At 37.5% G+C, this 21,351-nt stretch overlaps 1 protein-coding gene across 1 annotated transcript; it reads left to right on the top strand.

Annotated features, from left to right (window-relative positions):
• Positions 1–16,736: 16,736 nt before the first annotated feature.
• On the top strand, positions 16,737–19,406 carry LOC127138359 (pentatricopeptide repeat-containing protein At2g37230). The gene has a single exon (XM_051064795.1). It carries the CDS (start codon positions 16,861–16,863, stop codon positions 19,087–19,089), a length of 2,229 nt encoding a protein of 742 aa, XP_050920752.1. The 5' UTR covers positions 16,737–16,860; the 3' UTR covers positions 19,090–19,406.
• The last annotated feature ends 1,945 nt before the right edge of the window (positions 19,407–21,351 follow it).

Genomic DNA, 21,351 nt, shown 5'->3' with positions numbered 1-21,351 from the left:
TCTGCAAGCACCAGAAAGCCCCATCAGGGAAAGAATGAGTCAAATGCTGTGTACGGTGAAAGGGGTCATAACAAGAAAAGCCGTGACCATACCATCGGAGCAGTTACAATTGCATCCCCGCCAACTCAAAACTTCCAGCACAGACAAGACAGGCCAAGAAGGCAGTTTACCAAGATCAATATGACTTTAGCGCAAGCACTACAGGGTATGCTAAAGGCAAATTTAATTACTCTCAGAGGCCCTCCTGCAAATCTCAACACTACTTCTCCCCGTTATAATCCCAATGCCAGGTGTGCGTATCACTCTGATAGCCCCGGGCATGATACAAACGATTGCTGGTTGTTGAAGAATAAGATTCAGGATATGATCGATGCTGGGGAAATTAAATTTGATCCTCCGGAGACTCCTAATGTCATCACTGCTCCTATGCCTAACCATGACAAGACTGTTAATTCTGTGGATGACAATTCTCACATTGCTAATGTAGCCGACTTAATGTCTCCTCTCCTGACCATCAAGAAGAATTTATTGCAAGCTGGTTTATTTCCAGGTTGTGCTGAAAGTTGCGATCTTTGTGTACTCCGACCCAATGGTTGCCTGAAATTGAGGAATGGTATTCAACGGCTGATGGATGATCGTACAATTCTCTTTGAAAGGATTCCTAAGGTGGAAAACGCTGTTGAAGAAATATCTGTGATTGCTAGGTCCAAAGTTCCAGTGAAGATTACCGCTACTAGAGTACCTATGAAGATTACTGCTGAGCCCAAGGTAGCTCCCCTAATCATTACTGCACCTGGCCCAGTACCGTATTCCTCAAGCAAAGCCATTCCGTGGAATTATGGAGGTGATGTTTACATCCATGGCGTGAAGCAAGTTGGTAATTCTGCTAATCCTAATGACATTGTTGAGACTAGTAAAGTTACTCGAAGTGGAAGGATCTTCTCTCCAGAAATCTCACCTCCCGCCCCTGAAATTCGAGGAAAGGAACCAGCGATCAACCCTGCTCAGTCGAAGACACCGGTCCAAGTTACTATCGAAGATGTTGCCAAGCAGGAAGTGGAGGAAATGCTGAAAATCATCCGTAAGAGTGATTTTGATGTGGTAGAACAGCTGGGGCATACTCCGTCTAAGATCTCGATGTTATCCTTGTTATTATCTTCTGAATCTCATGCCAAAGCGTTGATAAAATTCTTGAAGACTGCTCATGTACCTCAGGAGACCTCCATCGATCAGTTCGAAAATTATGTTGCTCATCTGGCTGTTGACAATGGCCTAGGCTTTTCTGATGCTGACCTGACACCAGCAGGAAAGAATCACAATAAAGCTCTGCATATCTCCATTGAGTGTAAGGGGATCACCTTGTCTCATGTGTTGATCGATAATGGCTCTTCTTTGAATGTGCTACCGAAAGCCGTGCTCGATAAACTTGACTGTAAAAGCATTGAACTGAAGCCTAGTGACATTGTGGTGCGTGCTTACGATGGTGCAAAGAGTGTTGTCCATGGTGAAGTGGTTTTCCCTATCAAGATAGGACCTCAAGTCTTCAACACTACCTTTCACGTGATGAACATCCGTCCTGCCTATTCCTGCTTGCTAGGACGCCCTTGGATTCATGGGGCAAGTGTTGTAGCCTCGTCTCTCCATCAAAAGCTGAAGTATCCAATAGAGGGCAAGATTGTCACTGTGTGTGGAGAAGAAGAATATATTGTCAGTAGTGTGCAGGCCTTCAGATACGTCGAGATGGATGGTGAATTCTTTGAGACTCCTTCTCAGTCATTTGAAGTAGTTCCTCCGACTAATCCTGTCCTTAAGCCAACTTCCTGTGTGCCCAAGGTTATCAGTGTTCCTCCTGCTATGATTTCTCTGAAGGACGCTCAAGCCGTGGTTGAAGATGGTGGTCGTACTGGCTGGGGTCAACTGATCGATGTACCGTACAAGTCTGATAAGTCTGGCCAGGGATTTACCTCTAAAAGGATGGTCAAAGATCAGGTTAATGCTGTAGAAGATGCTGATAGCGATTGCGACCTGGATAGCTGGATTTTCCCAACAATTGGTGACGGACTCAATAATTGGAGGGCTGAAGACACTATCCCGATTTCCTTTAGTCAGGAGTAATTGTTATTGTCTATTTTAGTGTTGCAACTTTTTTAGTTTTTTTACAATTGAACTTCTTAAAGCGTTGTGTCTATGCCCGTGGCACAATAGCTAATTTGTTAAGGGTTTTATCATTTTCATAAGCATATTCACATTCAATAAATCAATGGACCTTTTGCATTCAAATATCGCGCTCTTTATCTTTCCTGTCGTCTTTCAAACAAGTTATGCTTTCTTACACACACTCACGTAACAAATTGCAGATCCATACCCACTCTGGATCCTGTTGATAATAGTTTTACTACTGTTCATTATGACTTTGAAAATCCGATCTACCAAGCCGAGGATGGAAGTGAGGAAGATTGTGAAGTACCTGGAGAACTTGCCAGATTGTTACTGCAAGAAGAAAAGTCTATACAGCCGCATGAGGAATCAATTGAAATTGTAAATCTGGGCACCGAAGTAGACAAGAAAGAAGTCAAAATAGGAGCAGGCTTGGAAAACAGTATCAAAGAAAGATTGATTCAGATGTTACATGACTATGTAGAGATTTTTGCTTGGTCTTATGAAGACATGCCAGGATTGGATACTGATATAGTAGTGCATCGTTTGCCAATGAAGGAAGATTGTCGTCCTGTTAAGCAAAAGGTTCGCCGCATGCGTCCTGAAATGTCTGAGAAAATCAAAGCCGAGGTTATGAAACAATTTGATGCAGGTTTTCTGGCTGTTACTTCTTATCCTTAATGGGTTGCTAATGTGGTATCAGTGCCAAAGAAGGATGGTAAGGTGCGAATGTGTGTAGATTACAAAGGATGAATGGATTCAGACTCGACTCGATCAGATAAATTTGATTGATGAAAAGAGACTCGCGGCTGTTTGTCATGGGCAGATATATCAGAAGCGCATGACCCAGGCATTCAACAAAAAGGTTAGGAGACGGGTGTATCAAATCGGAGAATTGGTGATCAAGCGTATCATGCTACCACAAAGTGACCCCAGGGGCAAATGGACTCCCACATACGAAGGGCCATTTGTAGTTAAGAAGGTATTCTCTGGTGGAGCCATGATACTTGCTACGATGGATGGCGAAGACTTCCCACATCCCGTGAATGCAGACATAGTCAAAAAATACTACGCATAAAAGAGACCCGCTAGGTCGACATACCTAGGCAAAAGTAAGGGCATCCCGGCGAACCAAAAGGGTTCGGGCAAAAATTAGGGATAAACATATAAAAATGTACACCCGGCAAGTCGAAAACCTGAAAAGGCGGCTTGGGCAAAAAGGGGTATCCTGGTGGACTGAAAACCTGAAAAGGTGGTCCAGGCAAAAATTAGGGATTAAAAGCGTATGACTATGTCCCGTTTTCAGACAGCTTCATCCAAGTTCAAGGGACTGAACAAGCCAATCACTTCTATCCGACAGCAGGAGATGAGATGCTTGAAGACATAATGACAGTAGCAGAATTAAAATCAATAGGACTCTTTTTCTTCATAGCTTTTTCTTTGGTGTCTCGACGATTTCCTCTGACTAGGATTTTTGTCTCCTTGTACACAAATTTCCTGTTTATAGACCCTCTTTCAAAATCAATATAATTTTATTTCCAAAAAGATGCTTTTGTTTTACTTTTTCTGTTTTGTTTGCGTAAATGTCCATTGATTTAATTTGAATTAATATATGCATTTGGATATGATCGATGTGTACCAAAAATGCATGCATAAAATAGAAATAGCGATTACTACAAGACTTCAGGATCGAGGAGAAGGTCTAACCATGCTTTCCAATGAATCCGTGGCTAATTCTATTCCCCAGCAAAGCCAGTTATTCCCCAGAGGCAATTGGCATTACTAGACAAATTGGTCATCTCTTCCACCCCCAGCCAGGCTTCTGTTAAATATTTCTACCATCAGACAGAAATTAAGTATCCCTAGATGAGAAAGGGTCATCAATACAAGTACCTCTAACCAGAATATGGGGATTTATTTTCCCCAGGGGGTCGCCAGAAAAAAACTTTTCAGACGCATAATTCATTCATTACATCATTTCACAGCATCCGCATGCATACATTGTTAGCATTTATTTTCATAAGCATAAAATATCTCATGCATCATGACATGGCATGAAGCTAACCTTATTTTTCAGGTTAATTATCCTCCTGGTACAGTCAAAACAAAGGTCCATTCAGACGGACATCTTTATCAATTACATTCAAGATTCAACTACATCTCTCAGATATAATCCATATGAACATTCATTCTGACAAGCACTCTGATATCCTCCCAATGGTGGCATCTTTAAGCCCACCCCAGATATTCATTGCAAATACAGCAAATATCATCAGATACAGCCTAACGTACGGTTCATTCTGATTCAGCTCAACATATGACTCCTTCAACTCGGATGCGATCTAACGCACAATCCATTCTGACATTCTGCAACTCCAATACGGTCTAACGTACGACCCATTTGGATCTTCAAACCCTCAGATACTGCCTAGCGTACGGTACATTCCGGGGTGTAGTCTAGCGTACGACTACTTTCTTCTTCAGATACAGCCTAACGTACGGTTCATTCTGCAACTCCAATACGGTCTAGCGTACGACCCATTTGGACCTTCAAATCCTCAGATACTGCCTAGCGTACGGTACATTCCGAGGTGTAGTCTAGCGTACGACTACTTTCTTCTTCAGATACAGCCTAAAGTACGGTTCATTCTGCAACTCCAATACGGTCTAGCGTACGACCCATTTGGATCTTCAAATCCTCAGATATTGCCTAGCGTACGGTACATTCCGAGGTGTAGTCTAGCGTACGACTACTTTCTTCTTTAGATACGGCCTAACGTACGACTCATTCTGCAACTCCAATACGGTCTAACGTACGACCCATTTGGATCTTCAACTCAGATACGATCTAGCGTACGATCCATTCTGATTCTACCTCTAGATACAGCCTAACGTACGGTTCATTCTGCAACTCAGATACGATCTAGCGTACGGTCCATTCTGATCTTGCATCCCCAGCGAAGTCACCCGCCTAATGGATAACTCATTCTGCTACTCAGATACGATCTAGCATATGGTCCATTCTGATCCTTTATCCCCAGCAGCGTATGATCCACTCTGATCTTTCATCATCAAACTTCCTGGATGGCATCTTTAAGCCCACCTCCATCAGGAATAACTTCTGACTAACAAGTGCAAATTTTTGGGGCATTCTAGTGTTCAATAATCTTCCACCTCCAGACCACGAATGGCGTACATACCATTCTAAATCTCTCGGTTCAAGAATATTGAACAGGGGCAGCTGTCATACCCCAAAATTTGCCCGTTAATATTACAAGGCATTTCTAAGGCACTCCAACTTATTTTTCAAGGCATTGATCTTAAAAGAACAAGGACCCAGCACATGGAGGACAAAATCCAGAAAATGGCCTAAACTGGTTTGCTCGCTAGGCGAGCAATTCCTTCGCCTAGCGAACCCTTCGCTACGCCACTCGCCTAGCGAAGCTTGCGAATACCAGAAAATTCTGGGCTTCATTCTGAGCCCATTAGGTCATAAAAAGAGCGTTATAAATACCACAACTTCAGTCAGGAAAGGGGGGAACAAAAAAGGGAACAAAACCGGAGATAGAGAGAAGGCACAGCAAACCCTGGAGGCTAACCCAGAGAATTCAGAGCAACCCTAAAGGAAACCCTGAAGGAAACCCATCTGCACCAAGGTTACCTCCGCCCAATTCAATCCAACTTGCCAATTCAAGGTTGCAATTCAATTGCAAACAGGTTTGCATTACTATTATCGCTTTATGTTCTTAATTGGCATGTGGCATTATGATTGAATTTATAAAAATATCTTAAGTTTCGCATGTGGATTTAAGTATGTGTGAATGTCTTGAACGTTTAACCATGAAATTTCTGTGATGGATGCCATAGGGTGTGGAACTTTCTGGAATTGTACTGCCATTAAAACCAGAACCCGAAGCCGCTTGCTAGCACATCGCTAAGCGAGCGTGTAGCGAGCATTCGCTAAGCCTTCGCTAGGCGAGGCAGGAGCGAACGTGACAGTAGCTGTTTTTTTTTCTGTTCTGATCTGTTTTATCCTAACCATGTGTTATTTTGCCTACTGCTATGTTTCTTTTATGGTGCAACTCTCGATTGCACCCTGATTCGGTATTCTGACCTGTTTGCTGAATTTTGTAAGGGTTCACATATTCCCGGCAAAGGTAGCTGGCTAAGGTATTCCACTTTATTTGTGGGATACCCTTGTGGAGATCCATCTTAATTACCTAATTGATTTTAATGTGGAGATTCATCCTAATTACCTAATTAGTTTTAACGTGGAGATTCATCCTAATTACTTAATTGATTATAATATAATTGATTACAACTACCTAATTGATTACAAAATATTGCCTTTGAATATGTGATCTTGGACCTCTCTTTGTTGCCTTACGATATTACGGTTTTACGGTCATGTCCCGCGAACGGGGGGATACACTTAGCAAAGACCCTTCGATTAAATCATCATGTCCCTATAAAATAAATCATAGTCCCTCGGATGTTGCCTGCGAATATATGATTTTGTCCCTCGATGACCCTTCGTTGTAGCCTACGGTTAAATGATGATCGTCCCTTCGAATGCTAAGGTATCCTTACAAATGTTGCCTTCAATGACCAAACAATGACCCTACGATGTCCCTTTACATCCAAAGGGATAAGACTACTTACTTCTCAATAGTAAGGACAGTTTTACCCTCATAAGGATAGGAAATGCCCATAAAGACCTTGGGTGGTATAACTCTTAATTGCTAGCTCACAACCTAAAACATTTTTCATACCTCACATTTTGCAAATACTAGAAAATCACCACTTGGTATACATTCGTACTAGAATCGTTACCAAGTTATATTTTTCTAAACCGCTTTCAAAGTTAAACGAGATAAATCCTTTGTATACATTCGTACAAGAATCATTACAAAGTTAAACTCTCTTTTCAAAACATTTTTAAGCAATTCACAAACACTTTTTCAGACAAACATAAGTGATCGAGCAATTAAGAGCCCATGGATAACCATGGATACAAAGGGTGCTAACACCTTCCCTTTGTATAATGTACCTCCCGAACCCAAAATCTAATTAAGGTCTTTCCTGTTCTTTTCCACCTTTCCTTATTGGATAAAAGAAAATTCGGTGGCGACTCTTGCTATCCGCGACATTTGCTTTCCAAAGCAAAAACACACAAAGTCAGTTCACCGTATGACACATTGCCTAGGAGATTACTCCCGGCCATATAGTGACCTATTCAGATTGCACACATAATCCTCCTTATCTTTTTCTTCATACCCTTCAGGTTGCTTCATCAGAATTGTGTTGTCTAGATAAACATATAGAAAAGTAGTATTGACATCCATCTGCTCTAGTTCTAGGTCAAACCTAGTCACCATAGTAAGGAGTGGTCTAATGGATATGTGCTTCACAACATGAGAGAATACATCATTTAAATCCATCCATTCCTTATGAGTGAAACCCCTTGCAACCAGTCTCGCCTTGAACCTTTTCAGCATAACTCCTTCAATTCCTTCTTTTACTTTGAAAGTCCATTTATAGATGACTAACCTGACCCGTGCAGGTTTTCTGATCAGCTTTCAGGTGTGGTTATCATGAAGAGATTTCATCTCATCATCCATGGCTTTTAGCCATTCCTTCTTATTTTGACTCCTCATAGCTTATTTGCAATCTCTAGATTCTTCATCGATAACCTCACTTGTTGAGATTAAGGAAAAAGTTATGAGGTCTTCATAACCAAACCTCTGAGGTGGCTTAAAGACTTTTCTCTACCTATCTCTTGATAGAAGGTAGTCATGAACAATTTCCTTATTTGCTTTAACGTTCTCTTATTCTTCATCAAATTCATCTGGATTTTCATCATGGTTGTTCAATTCATTTCCCAAGTGCTCCACCTCAATAAGAAACTTTTCTTGTTCTTGCTCTTCTTCAGAGATTTTTGTATTTTAATTAGCATCATCAATTTTATTAAATGCCATATCTACTTCATTGAAAACCACATCACGACTTGTGATACACCTCTTGTGACTTGATTCTAGGCACCACAACCTATAGGCTTTGACTCCCTCAGGATACTCAAGAAACATGCATCTCATAACTCTAGGTTCTACTTTGTCTTGCCTAATGTGAGCATATGTTACACAAGCAAATACTCTAAGATTGTCGATATCTGGTGGATGACCTGGCCAAACTTCTTCAGGTGTCTTCATCCCCAAGGAAGTCGAAGGACACCTATTTATCATATATGTTATTGTTACAACAACCTTATCCCAGAACACCTTCTTAAATCCAACACTGACCAACATGCATTTAACATTTTTCACGATTGTACGATTGAACCTCTCAACCATGCCATTTTACTGAGAAGTACTTGTTGCAGTCTTGTGCCTAACAATACCAAATATAACACAATGATTCTCGAAGGTTTCATTGCAGAACTCAAGGCCATTGTCAGTCCTGAATCTCTCGACCTTCCTTCCAGTTTTATTTTTGACCAAAGTCTTTCAACTTTTAAAATTTTCAAAGGTTTCATCCTTAGTTTTCTGAGTGAATGCCTACAACTTTCATGAATAATCATCAACCATGAATAGGAAATATCTTGCGCCTGAGTGTGAAGGACTTCTTGCAGACCCCTAAAGATCATCATGAATGTAATAAAGAGATCCATGTGTTTTTTGTTTGCATCTGTTGAACTTCACTCTACAAACTTTTCCAAATACATAAGGTTCATAGAACTCCAGCTTTTCGACCTTGTCACCACCTAGCATATTTTGTTTTCCCGGTTCACCAAGGCCTCTTTCAATGACATGACTAAGTCTCATGTGCCATAGCTTTGTCTTCGGCATAGACTTTGGGGATGCAAAATTTGCTGAACCACTTACAACCCCGGCCTCAAGGATATACAACCTTTTTATCTTGATGCCTCTCAAGACTTCCTTCGACCCCTTTATGACTTTCAGGATAAATTACTCTCTTTTCAAAACATATCCTTTCTTGTCGAATTCGCCAAAAGAAATCAAATTTTTCTTAAGATCTGATACATACCTGACGCTAGTCAACAACTTTATTGACTCTTCATGTATCTTGAATCTCACAAATCCAATCCCTGCAACCTTGGATGCTTTATTATTTTCCAGCAATACTAATCCACCATCTCGATCACATAATTCCTCAAACACATCTTTATTTGGAGTCATGTGTCAAGTGCAACCTGAATCCATAATCCATTCCTTGCAAGGAGTTCTACTTGAAACCACCAAAACATCAGATGATTCATAATAATCTTGAACAATGGCTGCATTTCCATTATCCTTGCTATCGTTATAACTCTTCAACCTATCAGGACATTCTTTTCTTGTATGAACTTCCTGTTTATAATGTTAACACCTAATAACATGAGTATTACCACCATATGACTTGTGTTGATCTTTACCCTTCTTCTTCTCAAGCTTACCATCCTTCTTCGAGAAATTATCTTTTACGAACAATCCTTCACCAATAAATGATGACTTGTGCTCCTTTCTTTTATTTAAGTCCTTTAAGTACAAGGACGATTAAACTTCTTGATAGGTCAGAGACTCTCTTTCATACAAGAGAGTTTCTTTGAAGAGGATGTGATCCATGTATCATACTTGAACCAACCATCATTTCAAAACTTATTGAACCAAGCAAAGGAACAATTCAAATATGATTATCCCATGGGTGGTATATCTAATCAAGATGTCTTACAAAGTGATAGATTATCTTGCATATGCTTTTTGAAGTTATTTTCCTTGGCATTATATTTCACTTCTATACAAAAAGTACAAACTTAATATATAATAAAATGGGTAATATATGTTGCCAAAAACAAGGGGAAAACTCATACTATAGTAAAATTAAAAAGTCACGCACGACACAAGTTGCAGATAATATGAGGAAAAATATTACAAACTCAGATGATATGATGTTTAAGGAAAAATATATAGAAATACAGTAATAGTGATAACAAAATTTTCATTGAGATAGAACTTTTTTACAGCAAGTATAATAACAACAACAGAAAAAATCTTGTGAAGGTAAGAAACTAAACTGATATGAAACTTGGCCATCTATTTGTCAGTCTTGTAGTATTCTGAAAGTGTTAGCCGATATTACTTATGCCAGAACTGCGATCGAAAATGGATTGAAAACTTGATACCATAACTGACTTCAGAACCAGATTAATGGTTCAAGTGAGAAGTAATATCTAAGAAAACGTCTTCTCTACAAGAAATAGTGAGACCTCCCATTGGATGATGATCATATCCGAAAAGTTCCTCAGTTTGGCTCAATAATTCTTGGAATGAGGTTTGGTTCAAGTATGATATGGGAATCACAAACCGTTTCATTTTCTCTCCTACGTACACAGCTAGATATCCTTTTGGCATGTTCAAACCTTTTGAAGTTGATGCCTTTGATATGATGATACTAGATAAATGAAAACCCATTGTTGTATCTATGTGTGTTAAAAAAAACTCAAGTTTCGGAACTATTCAAATGCTTTGGGTTGTTAATGATTTGAGTTGTCCTAAATGCCTGCAACCATGAATATATATAGAGAGAGATGAAACATGTTACAAAGAGTCGGTAACCTAAAGAAAGGCCATAAGATGGATGAGAGGCTTGGAATGGTGCGAGACAAGTGCATATGAAAGATCACATGGTGTTGTATAGGATGACTTACTTAAAGGGTTAATCGAAGACTATTTCTTGGTAGATAATGTACCCTCTTGAATAAGGCATGTTAACACAACACAACTATGAGTGTACTAGTTAATGACTTAACAATTATGAGGTTGGACTTGAAAGGATGTACTAGTTAATGACTTAACAAATATGAGGTTGGACTTGAAAGGATGGGGTACCCATATAATTATTGTACTAACTCAATTCTACCATAAAAACTAAAAAATTTAAGTTAATCTTTACTAACAATACTTTACTTTTAATTGTATTATAAATGTCTTTTAAATTGAAATATATACTTTTCACTTATAATTTAATAAATAATTATCAATTTTCTACGATAAAAACTAAAAAAAAAGTTTGTAAAATTTTCAGCTTTATTTCAGCAAACAAAAAGTTTATTTTTTTACACCAAAAAGAAATTTTATGTCTTCTAACAAGTCATTTTGCATATGTTATATTATAATAGATATTTTAAAGTCCATTTAAAATTCTATTTATATCATCAAATAAAAAGAATTTAGGTTTCTTTTTGGACAAAATAAAGCTTTATGTTTTTAAATAAGTCATTATAGACATTTGAAAATCCATTACATTGCACTATAATTATAAACTTTAACTATCATAATAATTATTTAGTTGTACACCTCAAATTTATACTAATTTTCATATTTCAATTACTTTTGGTAAGATTATATTTATTTTTTCAATTTCATATTATATGAAATTAATATACTTTTAATCAAAAGTTCTTCCAAAAAAACATATATATCAGGATTTTTTATCATGTATATTTTAGTGTTGAAATTATTGTTTAAATTTATACCATAAATTTAATTAATACTTATTTTTAAATTATAAATTTAGGTTAATCATTATTAATAATACGTACTTTTAACTATATTATAAATATTTTTTAATTTAGGTTTATCTTGACTGAAAATTTAATTCTGCAATAAAAACTCAAAATTTTAGATTAATTTTTACTAACAATACTCTACCTTTAATTGTATTGTAAATAATTTTTAAATTAAGTGTCTATTTTTTACTTATAACTTAATAAATAATTATTAATTCTACAATAAAAACTCAAAAAAAAAAATTAAATAAAATTTTCAGCTTTATTTCATCAAATAAAAAATTAGATTTACTTTTACACAAAACAAAAACTTTATGTCTTTCAAAAAGTCTATTATGGGATCATCCAAAGCCGTAATAAGTTCAGACTCACTAATCTCGCTCGTTGTATTGAACCTGAGGTATAAATATTGTTTCTAGAGGATTTCAGATATACAATCTCTAATCTCCACTTTCACTATGATTATCTTGAACCCTAAACTGACTTAGGCGTTGGAGTGCTAACCGTACAGGCACCCCATTGATCCATCGTACCAGAGATTAACAACATTTGTTTGAGATCAACGCCTCAGATTCTAGGTTCATCACGATCGCAACCTTCGGTCCAAGAAGTTACATCACTGAATCACTCACGAAGCTTCGCTCCGCCATAGCTTCTGCAATTTTCTCCAATTCTGGTTCCGCAATGGAATATTGACGTCGTCTGTGAGAATCGATTTCCAATTTCTACGAGATCAAGTATGATTCTCAGATATGGAATCTGAAAGCGTCTCTGGGGGAAAATTGAGGTTTCACAAAGTGAAGATCTCGGATCTATAACATTTAAATTCATCGAACTCCAATCTAGCTTTGATTGATCGTTCATCTTGATCTCGAACCACGGTGAGAAGACAACAATAGATATCCTCAAATCTAGATTCAAATTTACGACGTTCGACCGGTCAAGATCAGTTGAGCTTAGCTCAACCAGGAATCTTGATATGTAACTCCTCCCGGGGCTTGTCAATAGACCCCCATTGGATCCGGAGTAAGATTCACATAGCTAGGTTTGATTGAGTTCCATTTTGCCTCTAACGTAGCAATATTTTGGGTCTGTAACTGTAAAAGAAGTCCTTAGATAGATCTCCACAAATCTGATCTAAGATTCAACACAAATTCAAACAAAGACAAAAGAAATTGCATTCGAGAGATGTCTATACCCAGATGCCACCACGATCGGCCCATGTCGGATGTCTCATCATTGTTAAAGGATCATGTCTGATGTCTTATTATTAGAACGACCAGAGCTCGGTCCCGAATGGCAACAAGATGTTCGAGACATATGATGATAAAGGAGTATGGGGAAACTCGAATGATCAGATGGTCGGCTGGGTATCAAACCCGATGGAGTAAGAGACGACCACATGGCTTTCCATCGACATTTGAAGTCCCCAACACCATGTCACATTTCTAAAAAGACAAATTATAAGCACATACATCTCAAGCATAATTTCTTAGGAGATTCTACATGCTATAAAGCCGAAAGAACATTGAAGGTTTGTCGGCCAATACAAGTTTAACACATGTATTCTCTCGATCCCCAGTCGAATAGTCATGCAACTCGGACAACCAGGTAGGTCGCCTTCGAAGCCGATGACCCTGTCTTTTAGATCAGTCGGCGGTCAAACCGCCCAGACAACACCTCTGAGGGCGAGCAATCGGCATTTACTTGTGGCCGACAACAATAATTAAGAAATGTATTTGTAAATTTATCGCCTAGTCGAAATTACTGATATAATTCTTAAAATTTTATATATATATATATATATATATATATATATATATATATATATATATATATATATATATATATATATATGATTGATTCTCTTGTTCGATAAAAGATCCTTTTATATACAATAATGGTGTTTTAGCAGGTATATTTAGTGATGAAAGTGTGATTCGTTCTATCGATCCCTTAATAGTTAAGGGGTCCCTTGCGTGATTCATATTACGATCAAAAACCATATTTCTTATTTAAAGGGATTTAATCCTTTATACCTCTCAACGAGCAATTTGAGAAATAATATACATTATCATAATTTGTATACAATTTAGAATTGATTCTTAAATTATGAAACATAAGTTTTTGTAATTGGATTAAGAATCCCTGTTTTTTAATATAAGTTAAGGATCTAGGGAGTAAGATATCTAAATTTTATTTCCAATTGTAACTAAATCTTCCCATTTTTTTTATTTGTGTGTGTGTGTTTGAGAGAGAGAGAGAGAGAAACCTCATTATATACATATATTATTTGTAATCATTATTGTTATTATGATCTTATTGTAAATAAAAACAAAATTTTCTCTTAAACTTGTACAATATAAAATTTGCAGGTTGAACATGTGATAAAAACTATGTGTAAAAGTAATAATTCAAACCTATGATAAAAGCTTGATGAACAGGTTGAAAGTTAAACGTGTATTAAATTTTTGGTTGTCAATTAAAATCTCAAGGTTCTTTACTTGAGAAATGAATGTAGACAACATGGTTCGGTACTAACCGTGATAAACTTTAGTGCATGTTTTTCTTTCTCCTTTTCTCTTACATTTTTCAACTCATTATCTTTAATTTTGATCCTAATCTTTCTTTTGCATAAAACTCTTTTAAAAGCATTTTATTTCTTAATGTTTGTGGAAAAAGTTTTACATCCACAAATCACACTCTCTTATGTTTGAATTCATTTGTTCAACACATGTGAAGTGACGATATTATGCCAAACAAAACTTGGGTTATGGCCTATACGGGCCCTGAAAAACCAATGTTGGGGAAATATTTAGCTTTTTAAAGCCGAGCAACACTAGTATCTTGATTGGTTAACTATTTACAACCTTATTTTCCTAACATAGTCAAATTAAATCCATAAAGATGATGAAAATCCACACATTCACGTTCCTTTCTGATAAATAATATGTTCCAATTTAGCCAATTAATTTCTTTCCCTCGCCCTCTGTTCACCCCCACTAGAATGAGTTAATCAATATTTTAATCTCCGCCCCATCGTTTTGGTAGAAGTATTATGCTCATACAATATGTTGAAATAAGTTCTGCCATTGATTTGATTAACACTTCTCTATTTGTTTTAGATATATGATTTTTTTGTCCATTGTTGAATCTTCCTCCAAACTATACACCTTAAGTACCCAAATAAAGCTTTCTTATGTTGTTATACAATGAATGATAGTCTCAAGTATTTTACAGAGCTTAAACTTTCTTACATTTGAAGAATATTTTTGATTGCATCTTTATCGTCTTCATGAGTGTTTTTGCTAAAGAGTATCTCTAACTTTTGTAAGGTATCCTGATACATATTCATACGACTAAATGATCTACTTTATTTGGGTATTTTCACAAACGTATTCCCTTTAAAATAGAAAATAATCGTCAACAAATAATAGGTGTGTCAAGAGCGGGGCTCCCCTACACACCTTGACATAATGTATATCTCCTCGTGCCTCCACTTTGTTTAGGAGAGTAGAGAAACCCTGAATATACATGATAAATAGGTAACCACCTTGACTCGACCGTCCTTTTGGATTTATGAACCCATACTATCGTCATTCACCAACAATTGGTAGTTAACATTTTGCATACACACATTCATCAAAATCACACATCTAGCACATAATCTCATTCTTATCATAATGTCCTTCACACAATTCAATCCACCATGTCATAAGTCTTCTTGATATCAATTTTTACCGTTACCTCCCTACCTTTCCCTGTCTCTTGTACTTATGTGATGGACAATCTCATATGATATCATTACATTATCAACGATGAATCAATTCTCCATGAGACATACTATTATTTTGGGAAAACAACTTGAATATAAATGGTTTAAGATAATTTATGAGTTATTTAAAGATGTTTTGTGAGTCCTTCATTGATTCTAATTTTTTTGGGTCAAATAGTCTAGTGGTTAAAATCACGTTGTAAAGGTGAACAAATTGGATGTCGCAGGTTTGAACTCACGCCCCTATAATTGATGTCTATAGACATCTATCAACTAAACTGACTTAACGAAATATTAGTTATATATTTTCTTTCTTAAGAATAAACTCAATATTTGTCGTCATCATTTAATGTGGCAAGACTCGTCTTCCAACCACAGCACTCATGCATGAAATATAGACATGGCAACAGGGCGGGTCGGGGCGGGTTAAAGCAGACACAGACTCACCCCGCCTCCTAGACCCAGACCCAGACCCGTCCCCGCCCCCAAACTCCGTCGGGGCTAATAATTGATCCTCTGCCCCCGCCCCTATCGAGGGATGGGATTCCTCGCACCCGCCCCCACCCGCATAAATTGATTATTTATATATATATATATATATATATATATATATATATATATATATATATATATATATATATATATATATATATATATATATATATATATATATATATATATTTGTTAATAAAGATCATAAACATATTGCTTGCTTATTTTTATTTTTAAAAAATAAATATCATAAACATGATTTTGTAATAAAAAAAGTATAAATAAATAATAAAATTAATAAAAATAAACGAAATAAATTAAATTTAATAGACGGGTGCAGGGCAGATCCTAGCATCCCCGCCCTCATAAATAAAAAATAGATTTTCCCCACACTCACAATTAAATCAAACTTTTTTCGTTAATTTTAGGGCGGAGGCGGTCGGAACCGAGCCGAAACGGATTTATTTATGTCAATAAAATAATTCCATCTCACAAACTCCACAATCTTTTCTAAATATTGTTTTAAAATATGTATGATCCTTTAAAAAAATTTAAATTCATAAAATAAAATTATTTTAAACTTGATAAAACATATATCTGTGCTATAAATCTATTAAAATTATAAAATCAATTAAAAATAAATCCTAAAAATTCTTTACGCAGTATTTTAAAATCCCCCCAAAGAAACTTTTTAATGCAATAAAAATTTAATTTCAAAATGTCAATCTAATTTACACTAACATGATTTGCTATTGACACCGAAAACAAAGAGAAAAAAAGCAAACGAACAAAAAAACTCAGTGTCTCTCTTAAACCCTAATACCACTGAAACTGAAGCTTTGAAGCTGCAGAGTCTCACTCTTCTCCAACCATGGCGTTCATTTCCAACAACTCCAAGCTCCTCCGATGGCGTCCATCTCTCCACCCTGTCTTCCCCTCCACCTCTCTCTCTTCCCGTTTCTCCACCTCCACCTCCATCGCCGAACCTCTCTCCGAACCAGACCACCCTCTCCCTCTCCATTCCCCTCCCGAACCTCCTCCCCAACCCAAACCCCAATCCAAATCCCAACCCTCGCAATCCAATCCTGAACTCATAGTCTCCCGCATGCTCGCAAACCGTGTCTGGACAACTCGTCTCCAGAACTCGATCCGTTCAATTGCCCCCAAATTCGATTCCAACCTCGTTTGGAACATTCTTCACGCCACCACAAACCCTGATCAAGCCCTAAAATTCTACCGTTGGCTTGAACGTTCAAATCTCTTCACTCATGACGCACACACCACTCTCAAAATGCTTCAAATCCTTACCCGTTTTTCCAAATTAAACCATGCCCGTTGTATTCTCCTTGATTTGCCGAAAAAGAATCTTCCTTACGATGAAGACATGTTTGTTGCTTTGATTGAAGGTTATGGTCGTGCTGGGATTGTTCAGGAAGCTGTTAAGATCTTTCAGAAATTGGATCAGAAAAGTGTTAAATCTTATGATGCTTTGTTTAAAGTGATTTTGAGGAGGGGAAGGTACATGATGACGAAAAGGCTTTACAATGCTATGTTGAGGGAAGGTATTGAACCTACTAGACATACTTATAATATTCTTCTTTGGGGTATGTTTTTGTCTTTGAGATTGAATACTGCTATTAGATTTTATGAAGATATGAAAAGTAAGGGTATTGAGCCTGATGTTGTGACTTATAATACTTTGATTCATGGTTATTTTCGGTTTAAGAAAGTTGATGAGGCTGAGAGTTTGTTTGTGGAAATGAAAGAGAAGAATATTGTTCCTAATGTTATTAGCTATACTACTATGTTGAAGGGGTGTGTTGATGTGGGGAAGGTTGATAGGGCGGTTGAGGTTTTCGAGGAGATGAAATCTCGTGGTATTAAGCCGAATGCAGTTACTTTTACTACTTTGTTGCCGGGTTTGTGTGATGCTGATAAATTGGTGGAGGCTGGTAATCTCTTGGGGGAGATGGTGGAGAGGTATATTGCTCCTAAGGATAATTCTGTATTTATGAAATTGATGAGTTGTCAGTGTAAAGCTGGTAACTTGGATGCTGCTGTGGATGTGTTGAAGGCGATGGTGCGGTTGAGTATTCCAACGGAGGCGGGTCATTATGGCGTGTTGATTGAGAATTTCTGTAAGGCTAAAGTGTATGACAGGGCAGAGAAATTGTTGGACAAGTTAATTGAAAAGGATATTGTTTTGAGGCCAGAGAATTCCTTTGAAATGGAACCTAGTGCTTATAATCCGATGATTGAGTATCTGTGTGACAATGGGAAGACAGTGAAAGCAGAAACATTTTTCCGGCAGTTGATGAAAAAGGGTGTACTGGATTCTGTTGCTTTCAACAACCTGTTCCGTGGGCACTCAAAAGAAGGCAATCCTGAATCTGCACTTGAGATTGCAACAATCATGAGTAGAAGAGGGGTTCCTAGTGATGCAGATTCTTATAGATTGCTTATTGATAGTTACTTGAGGAAAGGAGAACCAGCTGATGCTAAAACAGCTTTGGACCACATGCTTGAAGGTGGGCATCAACCAGATTCATCTCTTTACAGGTCAGTTACGGAGAGCTTGTTTGAAGATGGAAGGGTGCAGACTGCAAGCAGAGTAATGAAAATTATGGTGGAGAAGGGGGTGAAGGAGAATATGGACTTGGTTCCAAAGATATTGGAGGCCCTTCTCATGAGAGGCCATGTTGAAGAAGCTTTGGGCAGAATTGATTTGCTTATGCTTAATGGGTGTGAGCCTGATTTTGACCACCTTATTTCTACTCTATGTGAGAAAGAAAAGACGATTGCTGCCCTCAGATTGTTAGATTTTGTTCTCGAGAGAGACATTATCATAGACTTTTCAATCTATGATAAGGTTTTAGATACTCTCTTAGCAGCAGGAAAGACTCTCAATGCATATTCCGTCTTATGTAAAATTCTGGAGAAAAGAGGTGCGACAGATTGGAGTAGCCGTGATGAGTTGATCAAGAGCCTTAATCAGGAAGGGAACACAAAGCAAGCAGATGTCTTGTCGAGAATGATCAAAGAAAAAGTGGCAAGTCCTACAAAGAAAGAGGGAAAGAAGAAAGTAAGTAGAGTTGCATAATCCGTTCTCTCTTCATTTACTTGAGTTTTAGAGGTGAGGATTATTAATGGGTTTTGGTTGTAATAAGTTGTTATACGGGGAAGGGAATTCCTAAACTGTTACTCATTTATAATCAAAAACTTTGATTCATTCGAGCTGATCAGAGTTTTGTTTTGACACATTCTTTTTATATTTTATTTAGTTGTTATGTTATTGATAGTCTACTATCAAGGTCTCAAGCCGTGTAGTTTTTTTTTTGTATTATCTTGGAATGACTTGACAATGAGATGTTTGAACTGAAATCAAACATTTCTCAAATTTACAAGATTTGTGAATTACTTTATTTCTCTACTATATTGCTTTACCAAATTACTATGCAAAATATACATGCATCAGTAGTTCTTGTATATGACTAAATTTCGTCCCTGTTCGTGCATCTGATCTGACTTATCTGTTGGCATATATCTGATTTTGTTCTGTGCATATTTGATCTGATTTATATATTGACAATAGATCTGATTTTGTTAATGTTCGCATTTATATTCAAGAACTGTATACTCTCAATTACAACATCATATTAATATATTTGCTGGTATTGTTCTGCAGTATAAGTCTGTCATTATTTCTTACGTTGCAATCAACAATTTTATGAGTTTTAGTTTTGCAATTACTCGTGGAAGTTGGGCATCTTGCTATGCTACTATGAGAATTTCTTAATGCATTCTAGATACTTAGCCATCATGCGAAATTATTTAAATGTCCTCAGATTTTAGAGATGTATCTCCGGATGCACCTATTTCTGAATAAACGTTGAAATATTCCGGAGATATATTCCTGGAACCATTTCAAACATTCAATATAACCAATTTAGAAGTCATTTACATTTGAATTGTATCGGAGATGCATATCCATGAATATTTCGGAGATACATTGTGTGTCAAAAATAAAATAACAATATATGTCACAAATGTTGTACAATCGAGATCCAAAATGTAACAAGACTGTCAAAATAAAGTATAGACTATAATACTACAACAAAATAATAAGAGACTACTACTGTGCGTGTCTGACAACCTCATATCTACCTCATCTGCCTCTTATACCTATTTGGTCACCATGTATGAATGTGACACCCTGAAGAACCATCTGATGTACCCTTCGATGTAGCTCCAATCGCTCATAACTATGGTATCTCGTGCCTCCTCCGGTACCATATGACTCCCATAATCATCAAACATCTTCTCTATTTGTCTACGTGTCAAGGCATGGGGAGCAAAGACAGTAGGGTGTCTGAGTGTAGCTAAACTACCGCATTACGCGCTCGGAACGATCAAGATAGAGTCTGAAAGGCTCGACTGCTTGGTTCCCTCTAAGCGAGATAAAAGCAATAACACGCGACATAACCTCAGTGTACTCGGGCATACTCGCCCAACCAGTGATGTGCGGGAAGTGCTGGAGGATCCAAGCATGAAATAAAAAAGTTTGGAAGACACGAATCATTAGCAATGGCTTTGCAAATAGGAAATGAAAATGACAAAAAACATTCAAAGATCAAGAATTATTACCACCAGTAGTGTCACACTGCCTGTGACCTGCTTCGTCTTCCACAAACAACCATCTCTCAACTTTGAATACATGTAGACCAAGCAAGTCGCCCCCTAGTTGTACTCATGGATCCGTTGGAGATCCATGAAGTACTATAGATAGATGACGTCAATATAAGTAGCACATTTGTCCACAAAAATCGAAGTGCCAACCAAAAATAATAGGTATGCTCTCAATGCATGCGATCTGTGGACCGTCACCTGCTCAGCATCACCATCAACCTGCTCTACTCTCTCGATCTCAGTCACATAGATGTTCCTCGGGAACTCAAACCTAGCATGAGCACCCCTGGTCCTATCCACCTCCTTTACCGCCTTCTCTAGATCAGCCCCCGGATACTCTACCATCATCTTGATTGTCTCGTCTTTTGTAATCCTTCCATGATCGAGGAATCTCCCATTGATCGGAATATGTAACAAACACAAGACATCGTCTAATGCGATAGTGTGATAGACATCTCACCATGCGGGAGATGAAACTGCGAGGTCTCAGAGTTCCATCTCTCCACGAATGCATTAAGCATCTCGTGGTTGACCAGAGTGTAACTCGTCATGAATAGGTCCTTCAGGCCAGATAAGGTCATAACCGACTGAAACCAATCCTCATTCGACTGAGGCAATGCAACAATCTTCCTCTCGTTGTTAACAAACTTTTGGGATCACGCTCCTGAAATTTTTC

The sequence above is a fragment of the Lathyrus oleraceus genome, chromosome 1, assembly GCF_024323335.1.
Source record: "Lathyrus oleraceus cultivar Zhongwan6 chromosome 1, CAAS_Psat_ZW6_1.0, whole genome shotgun sequence".
NCBI lineage: Eukaryota > Viridiplantae > Streptophyta > Magnoliopsida > Fabales > Fabaceae > Lathyrus > Lathyrus oleraceus.
The sequence above is the reverse complement of the archived record's forward strand: the minus strand, read 5'-3'. Positions and strand labels throughout refer to the sequence as shown.

Excerpts from the sequence above, each read along its gene's own strand:
- LOC127138359 (XM_051064795.1), top strand. The coding sequence starts at position 16,861 with ATGGCGTTCATTTCCAACAACTCCAAGCTCCTCCGATGGCGTCCATCT.